This window comes from Manis javanica, chromosome 5 (genome assembly GCF_040802235.1).
Source record: "Manis javanica isolate MJ-LG chromosome 5, MJ_LKY, whole genome shotgun sequence".
In the NCBI taxonomy this organism is placed as follows: domain Eukaryota; kingdom Metazoa; phylum Chordata; class Mammalia; order Pholidota; family Manidae; genus Manis; species Manis javanica.
In genome coordinates this window covers 42,530,939-42,546,093 of record NC_133160.1, presented here as the reverse complement: position 1 = coordinate 42,546,093, position 15,155 = coordinate 42,530,939, and the positions used below count along the sequence as shown (strand labels likewise).

Below are 15,155 nucleotides of genomic sequence, written 5' to 3'. Positions count from 1 at the left end.
GATACAATTGAAAGACTTTTTGAGCTATAATTGATCTATAACATTATTTTCAGGTGTATAACATGACTCAATATTTATACATATGGTGAAATGATCACAATTAGTCTAGTTAACTTCCATCAACATACAGTTATAATTTTTGTGATGAAAAAATTTAAGATTTATGCTTAGTAACTTTTCCTATATACAATACAGAATTAACTATAGTAACCATGCTGTACGTTATTTCCCCTTAGCTTGTAACTGGAAGTTTTTATCTTTTGAGCACTGTCACCCATTTCACCCACCCTCTGACCTCCCTCCCCACGCCACCCCCACTGCTGGCAACCACCGACCTGTTCCCTGTATGGATGTGTAGGGGGAGGCTGTTTTTTTAGATTCCACATATAAATGAGATCATATGGTATTTGTCTTTGCCTGACTTATTTCACTTAGAATAACACCTTCAAGGTCCATCCATGTTGTCAAAATGGCAAAACTTCCATCTTTCATGGCTAATAAGTCCATTTTGTATGAGTGTGCTTGTACACACATACATTTTCTTATCAAATTCCTCCATCCATGAACACTTAGGTTGCTTCCATATCTTGGCTATTGTAAATCATGCTGCAATAAACATGGGGGTGCATATACTTTTCAAGTGTTTTCACTTCTGATATTTGGAAATGTAGTTGCTATATCATGGTAGTTCTAGTTTTAATTTTCTGAGTAAACACCATACTGTTTTCCACAGTGGCTGCATCAATTTACATTCTCACTGATTGTGCAAAAGGGTTCCTTATTTTCTACATTCTTACCAAGACTTATTTCTTGCCTTTTTTTTTTTTTGTAATAGCCATTCTAATACATATACTGTCAATCTGTAGCAAAGGAGCCAAGAATTTACAATGGAGAAAGGAGAATTTTCTTCAATAAATGGTGTTAGGAAAACTGGACAGCCACATGCAAAATATGAACTGTACCAATTTCTTAACACAATACACAGAAATTAACTCAAAAAAAGACTTGGCTGTAAGAACTGAAACCATAAAGCTCAAGAAAAGACAGGTGGTAAACTCCATATAGGTCTTGATGATTTTTTGGCTATGATACAAAAAGCAAAGGCAAGAAAAGCAAAAATAAAAAGTGAGATTACATTAAAGTAAAATGCTTCTGCACAGCAAAGGAAACCAGCAACAAAATGAAAAGACAACCTGCCAAAAAGGAGAAAATATTTGCAAAATCATATATCTGATATACAGAGTTAATATTCAAAATACAGAACACATACAACTCAATAGCAAAAAGCAAAACAATCTTATTTAAAAATGGGTATAGATATTTTTGCAGAAAAGACACACACATAGCCAACAAATACATGAGAGGCGCTCAACATCACTAGCAATCAGGGATACAAATCAAAACCACAATGAGATGTCACCTTAACTTGTAGTATCTTTATCAATCCCCTCTGCCCAACACATTCACACAGATCCTCCTCTATCCAGAAATATAAAGCTGCTTAAATGTTTTTCTTAGTCAATACATGTTCTCTTAGTAGTCTGTTTTAAAAGTTACAAACATATATTTTATTTTTATGCATATGACATGTAAGCATCACTTAATTTCAGGATGCTACATAAAAAAATGTATACAGAAGTCAATATATAAAGAGCATGACCTTGAAGAAATCAATATCCCATAAAACACAATGACACATTTCAAAATTTCTGCAATCTACACCCATGTTAAATAGCCACTTAATTCTACAGCTGAAAAAATAAAAAGAGCACTATTTAATAATCAGATATATCTATCAGTAGTTTCATCCAAGGCCAAGGTGGAGAGGAGGACTATTTCAGGCATTAATACTAGGAAAAAAAAAAAACAACTCATCCTTCACTAAGACTGGAAACTGATTTATAGTCCTTAACTGGGGAGTGGATTATTATTCACAGTGAAAAGGAACAAACTGCTGATGCACATGCTTTATACCAAGTGAAAAAAAAAAAAAAGGCAGACTCAAAGTGTATGACTGGACGGTTCCATCTGTAAGATATTCTTACAAAGGGGAAATATAGGGACAAAACAACAGATCAGTGGTTGTTGGGGGTGGGAGGGAGAATTAACATGGGGACACTGTTTGTAGTGAAGTAACTATTCTATATTTTGATTGTGTTGGTAGTTTTACAACTGTACTTGTTTGCCCAAACTTGCAGAACTTACACTAAAACTGATGAATTTTCTGTGAATTATCCTGAATGGAAAAAATTACACATTACTTCTAGCCCATGCTTCAAAAACCACAATATGAAATATGTCCTATGACCCTTTGAGAAAAATCATTTTGAACACATAACTTAAAGGTAAAAGATTTCTCCTTGATTTAACAATTTGGCTCCTCTCTGGATGATTAGCTAGCATGGCAGTGAACCTAAGATAGGAAACAGATTTGATGTTGTTGGTTAATTGACCTACCTCTATTCCATGGTCACACTCAGTTTCTAAGCCCCACCAATTCCTCCTTAAATATGTATCTCAAATCTACTCCTTCTCATCTATTCTTAAAATCTCATATCACTCACTCCCAAGATTAAAAAGCCCTTTATTATCTCAACCTATTTTTGCAGATTCATCTTCCACTATAGGCAACTGTATCATTCATTTATACCTCTATGAAAGCAATTTGCCCATTTATACCAAAAACCTCTAAATAATCCAAACCCCTTGACCCTTTAATCCAGTAATCCCACTAGGAATTTATTCTGGGGAAAATAATCTGCATAATACCAAAAACCAGACAGTCCCAATAAATAAACACAAAGAAAATTACGGTGGATCCACAGGATAGATTCTGATGCAGCCGTTAAAATCATGTTCATGAAAAGTTGTTGATGACATAGGGGAAATATTTATGATTTGCTTTAAGTGAGAAGACAAGATGAATATAAAGTTTTTGGAGAGTGTAGTCTCAACCATGTAAAATAGCATAGCGGAAAGAAAAACTTTTTCTCTAACAGTGGGAAGATAGGTGATTGTTATCTTCTCTCCAGTTTTCTGTATTTTCCAAGTTTTCTATGATGACGTATTTTTAAAATTGGAAATATACATATGCATACACAGACATTTTGATTCAGTGATTGCATATCTAGGACTCTTTTTTGAATAGTAATGCAAATGCACACAATGTTTATGTGCAAAGATGACAGAGCAAGACGTAATAATGGATTTAAATTTAACAGGAGAGGGGACTCTCTTGTCCCCTCGTGGCCTGAGCCAGGAGTTCTGTCTCTCGCTTTCTCTCTAAATAAAAGCCTCTGCCTTGTTCTCCTAAAAAAAAAAGTTTAACAGGAGGATGATTTAAAATAATCACAGTAATGCATCATTAAACAATTTAAAGTTTTTACAGATATATTTAATATGCATAAAATTCACCCATTTAAAAGTGTAAGTTCAGCGGGTTTTAGTATATTCAAAGTTTAGCATATTTAGTATATACAAAGTTGTACATCTATCACAACATAATTTTAGACATTTTGAGAATCACAAAAGAAATCCTGTACTCGGAGCAATCACTTCTTTTCCCCACTTTCACTGACTCCAGACCTAGCTAACCACTAATGTACTTCCTGTCTCTAAGGAACTGCAGATATTTTATATATACATATGGGGTCAGACAAGATGTAGTCTTGGTTTTTTCTAGCTTCTTTCACTTAGCATATTCACGGTTCAACCATGTTGTAGCATGAGTCAGTACTTCATTTCTTTTTATTGCCAAATAACATCCCATTGTATGGATGTACTACATTTTATCTATCTAGTTATCAGTTCTTAGAGATTTGGGTTATTTCCACTTTGGGCTATTATTAATAATGCTATGAACATTCATGTACAGGTTTTTATGTGGGCACATGTTTTCATTTTGCCTGGGTATATACCTAGGAATGAAACTGCTGGGTTAATTTGGTTAACTCCCAAGTCTGACTTTTTACAGAACTGTCAAACTGCTTTCTAAAGTGGCTGTACCATTTACATTCACACCAGCAATATATATATGAGAGTTCCCACTTTTCCACAGCTTTACCAACATTATGTATATTGCCTTTTTTATTATGCCCTTCTAGTGGGTATGAAATAGTATCTCATTGTGGTTTTGCTTTTTATTTCTCTAATGGCTAATGATTTTCAGCATCTTTTCACATACTTATTGACCATCTGTACACCTTCTTTAAGGAAATGTCTATTCAAAGCATTTGCCAACATGACTGGGTTGTCCTTTCATTGTTGAGTTGTAAGAGTCCTTTATATATTCTGGATTGGATACAAGTTCCTTGTCAAACGAGATTTGTAAATAGTTTCCTCCATTCCATGGGTTGTCTTTTTCACTTTCTTGATGGTATTCTTTGATAGGAAAATGGTTTTTTTTTTTAATTCTAATAAAGTCCAATTTATTTTTCTGTCATCATATGTGCTTTTGGTGTCACTGCCTAGGAATGGCAAGAAAACTGCCAAAAACCAGTGCCTAAGTTCACAAAGATTTATGCCTATGTTTTCTTCTAGAAGTTTTATAGCTTTAGCTCTTACATTCAGGTCTATGATACATTTTGAATTCAATTTTGTATATAGTGTGAAGCAGGGATCTAAATTTGTCCCAGCATCATTTGCTGAAGACGACACTGCTCTTTCCCCCACTGAATTAGCTTGGCGCTCTTGTCACATTGGTATATGGGAAATAAAGGATATAAAAATGTTGCAGATGAACTCAACCATGTGACAAAAACTGTTATTGGTAGTCTCCAGATACTCACTTTCTCCCTTATCTCCATTATAGTACTTATTACAATCTGTAATTATCTTATTCACTTACTTACTTCTTATCTGTCTCCCCCATTAGAATGTTTTCTTCATAGGACGGGTACTTTGTCTCGTATACTACTAAATCTCCAGAGCCTACAACAATACCTGGTTCCTAGAAGGTACATAACAATATTTGTTTGAAAAATAAGCATATATTTTAAGTGGTCTGGAAGGAAATACAGTAGAATGTTACTACTTTGGTTGGAACTGCCATTACAACTAAATTTTTATTAATGTTCTACAATGAATGTACATTATAATTAGATATGAAATTATAGTATTTTAAAGATTGGTAATACTTCTGGATCAATTTATTATTTCTCCAAGTTCTACAAACCACAATTTTTGCCAAACTATTGTATTTTAGCTTCTGTACTAGGTCCCCAGCACAATGACACCACCAACTACCTAGTAGTTCAGGTCCAAATCTTAGAAGTTATCTTTGATATCTCTTTCCCTTATGCTACACATCCAAATTAAGTAAGTACTGTCAGCTATCCCCTAAAATATATAATCTAATCACTCCTCATTATCCCACTAACAATCAAATGTCTAAATAATACCAATAGTCTCTTTGGTCTTTGACCCCATCTGTACATCTCCACAGAGATAAATATCTTATTCCACTACTTAACAGTCCCTGCCCCTCCCCCTCAACAAACACAACTGCTTCCTAGTGCAATCAGAATAAAACTCAAATTCCTCACCTTGGCCCATGGGCTCTTCCTGTTCTAACTCTTGCCTACAATCCATTTGCTATTTTTCTCTCCACTTTTCACTGAAGTCCAGCTATACAAACCTTTCTGTTCCTTGGCATGTCATTCACGAGGCCTTTCCACTTAAGGAGCTCCTTCTGCCTGAAATGCTCTTCACATGGCTAGCTAGCTCTTCCCTGCCACCAAGTCTTGGTTCAAGTGTCATTTCCTAAAATGCCTTCCCTAACAATCTAGGTAAAAGCAGCCAACGCCTTCAGTACTCCCTTTTGGTTACTCTATTTCCTTCTTATTACTTATATTATCTGACATGATCTTGTCATTTGTTCTTTGTTTTTCTCTCTCCCTCACACATTAGAATGTAACTTCACAAGGGAAGGCCTTTGTTTTTCAGTACTGTATCCCAAGTCACTGGATCAGTTTTTGGCATGTAATAATTTCTCAACTATTTACTGAACAAATGATTGCTATTCTCAATCTTGAGGGCAATGAAGAACTGTGTTCGATTCTCCATTGATTACTTCAGGTAAAATATAGCTACGAGTGGAAGACAAGATAGTTTTACATCAAGAATCAAGTACCCTGGAAAATCAAATTAACAAATTGATTATAAAAAGGTTTATCATATATAGTAATTCCAAGTAAAATAACACTCATTTAAAGAAATAATAAAACAACTGGAAACACATTCTAATGCACTCCTTCCACTCTTTTCATTTTATCTATAATTACTGAAGCATGCACTGGTGTAATCAGAACACAAAGGTAGGGGGAGGACCGACTAATTTAATCTAATTAGGATCAAAATTCATTTAATGTATTTTGGCCAAGATGATAAATAAACATTTTACTAAGTACCAGGCATTGCTTTAAAATAGTTATATGTGTCACCCAAACTGTTGTGATATACCAGATACTATTATTATTCCCATCTGAAGGAATGATGAAATTGAGGCACAGAACAGCTAGTAACTTACCTAAGGTCATACAGTTAGGAAGTGGCAGAGCCAAGATTCAAAAAACCTAGACCTCTTAAGCCATGCTCAAACACTTTTAGGTATAGCTTAACAGGAATGATAATAATCTACCTCATTGGGTTGAAATAAGGATTGAACGAGATAAGGTAACACAATGCCTAACACACAGTAAATACTTGGAAGCTATCTAAGAACCATTACTTCTTGTTCTTTCATTTGTTAGGCTTTCAAGAGATTTTCTGTGGTTCAGGATGCCTCACTGAGCATCAAATACCATTCAGTTGCATTTTTAAGGAAAGAAAGGGAACTGGTATTTATTGAGGGGTTTCTGTATGCTAGAATTATTTTAAAGGCACTACTACTCTAATAACACTTGCCTTATCTATCTACAAGGATTTTCTCTGTAAGACTCAAATTAAATTGCAATGCAGTACACAAAGGGAAGGTACTATTCAATTAGATTAGTACTTAAAACTTAATTTCTATTGTATTAAAAAAAGGTATGTGGGAATAGAAAGTAAAAAAATTAAAGTAACCCATCTCCAAGGGAAACCGGGCCCTGTCATAATTACCAATGTGCTCTCATTTACCCATTCATTTTCATTCAGTAACAACTTCATGGGCCTATTATGAGAGAAGCACCTTGCTACTGAAACATACAAACCTTATCTGAAGAAGCTCAATAGTCTACTTCCACAAAGCATTCTAATTAAGTGCCAAAAAAGGAATTCATGTGCTCTCTTAGCACTGCTTAGACATGTGCAGAAATGCAGAGAATTAACAGTGTTGGTACCCATGTCAACTTCCCCTTACAAACTAAGTAGTCCAGTCCACAAAGTCTAAGGCTGATCTATTAAGGTGGCCACGAATCACATTAAATGGGGCTACTGTGACTAAAGAACTGCATTTTTTAAAATTATTTTTTTATTTTTTTTTGAGAGGGCATCTCTCATATTTATTGATCAAATGGTTGTTAACAGTAAAATTCTGTATAGGGGAGTCAATGCTCAATGCACAATCATTAATCCACCCCCAGCCTAATTCTTGTCAGTCTCCAATCTTCCGAAGCATAACGAACAAGTTCTTACATGGTGAACGAATTCTTACATAGTGAGTAAGTTCTTACATGGTGAACAGTACAAGGGCAGTCATCACAAAAACTTTCGGTTTTGATCACTCATTATGAACTATAAACAATCAGGTCAAATATGAATATTCATTTGATTTTCATACTTGATTTATATGTGAATCCCACATTTATCCCTTTATTATTATTATTATTTTTAATAAAATGCTGAAGTGGTAGGTAGATGCAAGATAAAGGTAGAAAACATAGTTTAGTGTTGTAAGAGAGCAAATGTAGATGATCAGGTGTGTGCCTGTAGACTGTGTTAATCCAAGCTAGACAAGGGCAATAAAACATCCATGGATGCAGAAGAACTGCATTTTTAATATTTCATTTTAATTAACTTAAAATTTAAAATGATCAATTCCATTACTGGCAAACTATGTATCTCAAGCAACTTAGGTCTATGAATCTACTTTTTCAACTATAAATTTTATATCTAAATACATATCAAATATTTCTAGTGAAAACTGAATATCTGAATTGAGATGTGCTGTAAGCGTAAAATATATACTGCATTTTAAACAAATTGTATGAAAAAAGGATGTAAAATGTCTCATTAATTTTTACATTGATTAAATGTTGATATTTCAGATATATTGCGTTAAATAAATTTAGTTTTTCTTAAATGGGGCAACTAGAAAGTTTAAAAGTATATATATAACTCCCATGTTATTTCTATTTGACAACATTGGTCTAAAGATCACTTACAACATTCTTAAAACAAGGTTTCAATGATTTGAGAATTCCTCAGAGCTCCAGAGCTTGAAAACAAACGCTCCAGAGCAAGTTGGAGGAGTCTGACTTGCCTGTACTTTTAGTTCTATAACTAACCACCACCAAAAAAAAGGGACCACGTGAGACAATTTTAAAACAAATGCTCATTACATTTACAAGATGGCAATTTTCTGAAAGCAAGCCAAGATAGGGATATCAGTGGGAAATTCATCTTTCTTTTCTGTGAAATGGCAAACGGGAATAACAAAGTAATGCACAAATATCGAATGGGATAGTCTTCCTCTGATGTGAACCAGAAGCACAAACACAGTAACAAATTTGTTCTAAATGTAGTTTCCTGTTACAGTATGCACTTAAGTTTCTGTCTTTCAAGTGTTCATCCTATGCAATAATAAGTCATTTCTGATGCTCCCTTCTCATGTTAAAAAAAAAAAAGCCCAAATCTCAGTTTTTTCTTGGCCTTTTCATACCTTCAAGAACAGATTAAAATCTGAACTTTAATAATTTTAATTGGATTTTTACTTAAGTCACTTGCTTCTTAAAGATCTACATAAAATCTGATTCTTCAATTTCAACATACCAAAGCAAATCATGTACTGGGGTGAAGAGTACAAAGGCATTACAATGTCAGCTACTAGAAACCCAACCTGTGAAAGAGTTAAGAATCATTCTAAACTAAAAACTACTCAATTCTACGGGTGTCCTTGTACAGAAGATTCTATGACGAATGCAAGTAACAAGTCTGTCTGAGAAGTATTACTGAGTATTACTGAGTATTACAAGTATTACTGAGATGAAAACAATCTGATGCTTATTTTTCTATACTTCTCTCAATGTAAAATTTCAAGGAAAATGAACAGGAGATAGCTTTTAGAAGCACATTTCCAAGTGAAAACTCATTTCTAACACATGGCAAAAAAGGCAGAGACAGAAGAAAAACTGGTTGAAGTATTTCTGAAGTGTTATGTGTAAATCTTTTGGTATGCACTATCTATAGAGGAGTATATTCTACAAGGAAAAGAAGCTCAAGATACTTAAATAACAATCTTCTAGGTATTTATTGTGCTCTTTGTTTAGGTATGCATACAGCAAACAATAAACTAGACCTAGTTATTCAGACTAGAGCAGCTCTGTAGACAAAACAACGCATATATGTTAAACCCAGTTTTTCAAGAGTCTCGAATTACAAATGTGGTGTTTGTTTCTGTTCACCTCAAATTATCTTAGTTATTAAAGAAAATAATAAAGTTACTGTGGATAAAATGAGAGTTCCTGTGGCCAGGATTCTCACCTGGCCCTGGTTGACCAGCTCATTGCACACCTGTGAGCACTACTTAGCTGTCGACTCTTATATAAAGAGCTCGGCCCAGTGCTCTGGGCATGACACGGTGGCAGGGCTGCAAGGCTGGGGGACAGCAGAGGCTGGAGTGGTGGCAGCGCTGAGGACAGAGGTCCAGAGGACGGCTGTGCAGGATGACTGTGCAGAGAGGCCCAGAGGACAGCTTTGTGGGATGACTGTGTAGGATGGCTGTGCGGACAGAGGGGCCCAGAAGCAGAGACCGGCTTGCTGCACGCAGACTCGTTCTGAGTGAATGGGATTCTAGTGACTGACTGCCACCTGGAAATAAAGTTGGGTATAACACTTTCACCCCAAGAACGTTTTGCTGTCAATTTCTTTGGTCACATTGAATCCATAGTGAACTTGCCTGGGGCTGAAACCCATTGGCAAGACAGTTACATTAACATAAAATACAAATATTTGGTGTCTTCCTGCATATTTAAATACCATTCTGATTTAAACCAATTCTATTTGTGAAAAATAGGCATGGCAATTTGTTTCCTTTTTTTTAAAACAGATTTTATTTTTTAGAAACATTAAAGATTCATGACAACACTGAATGGCAAGTAGAGTTTTCCTGTATATCCCCTGTGTTTGTTTTAACATTTTGGCTATAGATCTCACCTAGGAAAAAAGAAAGGGTAAGTGTAAAGCAGAGGTTGTTAAGTTCCACGGGCTTTGGCAAACATGGAGTTTTATCTTGGATCACTCTGCTTTCAACTACTACCAAAGCCTGACAGAGGCAGGTGACTAGAATTAAGACAGAATTGAACCTCTGTTATTTAGTAGCTTGAGACATGCAAAGAAATGTAGGTGCCAGAAAGGGATATTAGTCCTCAGTGGGCAGTTCTGACTTTGACAATCACATCCTTATGGATTTTCTTTTGACACTGGATTTACTATATGGCTCCAAAAATAAGCTTAGATGAAGACCTGATGAGTATTTAAACAAGGTCAGGTTCAGCAGATGCTCATGCATGTAAAAACATTATAAACTATTATTATTATCAACTATTACTAATCAGAGAAATGCAAATTAAAAGGATAAGAAACCATTTCACAATGAGCAGATCTGGCAAAGGTTTCAAGTCTCATAATACTCCGTGGTGAAAAGAAATGGAGAAACAGGTTTGTAAATGTTGCTGATGGGATGGATACCAACGGGAACCACTAAGAATACAAATGCATGCCCACCAATTCAGGCACTTCCAGATACATGCCAAAATGACACACACTGGGGCTAGAGAAGTAATGTGTAACACGGAAACCATCTGTAAAACTGTTCAAATAGACCAAAAAAAGATACAAGGGTGAAAAAGTGGGAAACTATCTAGTGTCTTCAATAACAGAATGGATAGCATATATAGCTATAAAATGCAAACAATTCAGTAAAGAATCAGAGTTACAGCTAAAACCAAAAGTCATCTTCCCCAGAGAAAACTCACCAAGTTTAATTTTAAGTTGCAAAATGATACATGAAACATAACATTTACATGAAATTTACAAACACATTAAGGTAATATGTATTACTACAGATGTACACATGTATAGCTAAAAGTATGACAATATCAATGAGAATATATTAATTACAGATAACAGTGTCGAAGTTTACCTGAACCCTGTGCTCTTGGAAAGCAGTGATGGTTAAAAAATCCACCCTCATCATTTTATGTTATGAGAAACAGGTAACACAAACGGATTCTGCCCTTGCTTATTATGAGATAAAACCCATCCCCATGCTTCTTCAGCACTCGCTGGTATGCCTGCCCAGAAACCCGTCCTTTTTTGAGACATTCCTCATTAACTATGTTCTCCCAATTGCAGTAGCCTGCAAAAATCATCTCCTTAATTGGCCAGTACATTAGGTCTTTGACACAGGATTGGTTATCTCTGGGAGGAAAGAGAATGGGATGAGAAAAATACGTGTGCACCTAGCTACAATGGTAACATAAAAACCTGAAATATGGTAAAAAGTTAACCTTTCCTTTTCTTGTACAAATGGACTTACTATTTTGTGTACTTTTCAGCTTAAAATGTTTCAAAATAAGTTTTCAAATTATTTTAAAACTTGATGTGGAGTCAGAAAAGGTCACAATCCATTCTTTAATCCTTTACAGTCTGTTTCCTCATCTGTTAAATAGGCACACAAACACATGCCCAGCACATTGCACTAGGCTGTTACCAGTAACAGTGTTTTTGCTAATCAAGTGGTAGAATACATCTGTAATTCAGCCGGAGCCAATTAACAGTTAGAGCAGTGTTCTTATTAGGGTAAGGTTAAGTAAGGATTTGATTATCAGGCATTCCTATTTCCCAGAAAGCCACATGGCTATACTATGTTTAAATTAATGTACTATAAGTTACAAGAGGAGCTAGGCAAGTCTGTGTGTGCTGTCTCAATCCATGTGCAACAGAACTACTGAGCAGATAATTTAAGGAAGTTGGTGGGTTAGCAAATCATCTTTGTGTAAGGAAGCTGCACACCCTGCATACAAGGAAGCCAGGAGGCCATGTACCCTATATTCAGGCTGCATACCCTGCATACACCGAAGTGAGGCGGCCACATACCCTGTGTACACAGAAGCTTTGTTTGGGGTGTGCAGATGTGGTTCCTGTGGAGAGTAAACTTGTTTTTGGCACTGTAAAGTGAGACTTTGGAAACATTAATCTCAGAGTGCTCAGGGTGCTCTTCTGAGTTGGTTTCAAATTGCTTTATTTTCAAGTGCTTCTAGAAGACATGGTGAGTACCAGGAACTGATTTGTTAATGTACAATGTACAAGCCCATCAGCAGTTAAAATTTAATCTTAAAAAAAACTTAGAAACATAGAACCAATCATCTAATAAACAGACACAGTTTCAAATAGAGGTAAAGTGCCAAAGTCTAGGATAAAACAGGAACTTTCCATCTTTACAATATTCCCTAACAGCTGGCCTGACGGAAGATGCTCTGTGCTGATTAGGCTAAACAGCCTTTATATGGTCTTTATTTTGAACTCTTTCTTTGCCAGGATCCAAACAAGAGTAGCTTGCAGGGTCTTCCTGACCTCCCTAAAGCCAAGTTTAAAATGTATTTGGAATCTGCCCATCTTTATTTATTTATTTATTTCTCCTCCTTCCCCAAGAACCAGTAAATAAAACAGACTCTTTCCTCATATTATTTGAATATACACAAATACGGAAGCTAAGCTTTACTTAAAGTGTAAGCATTTAATTAAAATGATTGGTCCTATTTTCAAAAAGAAAATAGTTTGTATTGTAGCACCTTACACACACAAAAAAGAGTATCAAATGAGAAGACCTTAAAACAGGCTTCAGCCCACTTCCAAGCACTTTCATTAGAACGAACGGTCCTAAAATTATGAGGACTCAAACACTTAAATTAAAAGTTTTAGTAAAAAGTAGTATATACATTTATAATCTCAAAGAGGTTGAGAATTTTTTAAGAAGCTGATCCCTTTTATAGCTTACAGAATTAAAACAAAGAACCAAACCTGAACAACATGAAATTCCTATCATCATTAAGGAAACTTCTGGTTAATTCCTTTTCCTTTCACTATTGAGCCTATCTACCTAGTCCAATTGCTATTCAGTGAAAACATTTCATATATAGATAAGCTGGTACCAACTGCTTCCAAGCGGACAGATACAATAACAGTGTAATATTTCTAGCAAAGTCTGGTAAGCCCTTGCCTGCAAATCATTGACCAAAAATGGTAATAGTGTGCACACACTAAAGGAAATGACAAAATGTTCTACTCATCAAGTTGAAAATACTGTTTTACAGCAAATCAGAGCGACAGTTTTAGAGGGTGAAATATGTAAATTAAGGAGAGTCCACCATTTAAAATACACTGAGCAAATTCACTTTTCAGTGACTTGGATAATTTAAGAGAGTTTTAAAAAGCTTCTTCATTTGCTTTTATTAGTATTCTGGCATAATGCCCACACCTCTGCACGCTAGGTTCCTGTAGAGTCGAACTGTTTACAGGTAAAAGAAAATTTCTAACCATACACAGAGAGATCGGGCAGGGAAGGGTTAAGAGAGACAACGCCAAGCTTGACAAGCACTAAGACAGTGCTGCTGGAAGCTGATTGCCAGATACCACAAACAAAGCGGCTGCAAGGCCACCCGTTCTTCATCATGCCAGGGTCATCCTCGTAATGATCATTCCGCCCTCTATGGCTGTTCGATGAAGGCCTTATTTTCCTTATTAAGACGGGCACACCTCACCGGCCGACACTAGCACAAGGCGCTTACTGACTGCTTCTGTGCTCGGCTTGGGGAAACCTGAGCCAACAAGGCCTGCGCCCCCCACCCACGGCTGCGCGATCCGGCCGTTTTCCCCGAGGCAGTGGGTGCCTAACTCAAGCTGGCCGTGCCTAACCGCCCCCCACCCACCCGGGCGGAAGGAACCGCGTAGGCGACGGTCCCGACTGGGCCTCCCAGCAGCTGCGCCCGACACAGCCGCGCGGGAGCCGCCCTGGGTGCGGCGCTCGCAGCGGGTTGGTGCACCGCGGAAGCCGGGAAACCACTCCCTGCCCGGACGACAGCTGGGCCCGGGTCCCTGCCCAAGCGAGGACGCTGCTCTCGCCTCTCAGCACCGACCTCGCGCCGCCCGCTACGCGCCAGCCCACGCCTTGGACTCCCCTGCACTCACCATCTTCGCCGCAGTGACCCGGGAAAGGTAGCCAGCAAGCGCCGAATCTGCGGAGCTTCCTCCTCACGGCAAGAGAACAGAGCGAGACAACGCGAGGCGCAAAGCTACCAGGGGGCGGGCGCGCGCCTCGGACCCAAACGCAACTGTTTACGTCACGCGCTGCCCGCCGTTGCTACGCAACGGGCCGGCCTGACTGCGCCCCGCCCAGAAGGCCCTCCCGACTCCCTGCGGGTAGCTGGATATTTCCCACCTGCAGGAGACTGGGGCACCGGGTCCCCCTCTCACCACCTCGGGTCTATTCGGCTGGATCCTCCCTCAAATACTAGGAATGAGGAGGCGAGGCGGAGCTTGGGCTGGCAACTGTCGGCAAGAGGGGAGCAGTGGAGCGGGGGGTTGGGGAGGCATTTCATCCGGGGGCGGGGCCACGTGGAGCCCCGCCTACTAAGCCGCCGCAGCCCGGACCGGGAAGTGCCACCTGGCCAGGTGTGCGCCGTTGCTGGGGGCGGAGCTTGGGACCCGGAGGATGGGCGGGGCGGTCCCCGAATCCGGAGACCCGAGGGAGGACCGGCTGGAGCTCGGGCCCAGGCAATGGCGCTGACTTTGCATCCAGCATTTTTTTTTACCTACTTTGGTGCGATTCCCGCCATCCTTTCCTTATTGGCCCAGCCTGGCACGTCGGGCCCTCGCGTGAGGGGAAAAATCTGCCTATTTTTCCTCTTCCTCAGGCGGCTGTGGGTGTTCCGAGTGTTCTGTGAGTCACTGCTAAT

The 15,155-nt window shown here is 38.0% G+C and overlaps 1 protein-coding gene across 2 annotated transcripts in view; it reads right to left on the bottom strand.

The window, feature by feature from the left end:
- DSTN (destrin, actin depolymerizing factor) overlaps positions 1-14,537 on the bottom strand; it is a 32,178-nt gene extending 17,641 nt beyond the window's left edge. Inside the window, exon 1 of one of the 2 annotated variants that reach the window (XM_017654834.3) lies at positions 14,389-14,537. In XM_017654834.3, coding sequence (XP_017510323.1) covers positions 14,389-14,391 — 3 coding nt within the window. In that variant the 5' untranslated portion in view covers positions 14,392-14,537. Of the gene's footprint in view, positions 1-11,341; positions 11,476-14,388 lie in introns of those variants that run through there. The other variant, XM_037022481.2, reaches the window with a different exon arrangement.
- Between the last annotated feature and the right edge of the window lie 618 nt (positions 14,538-15,155).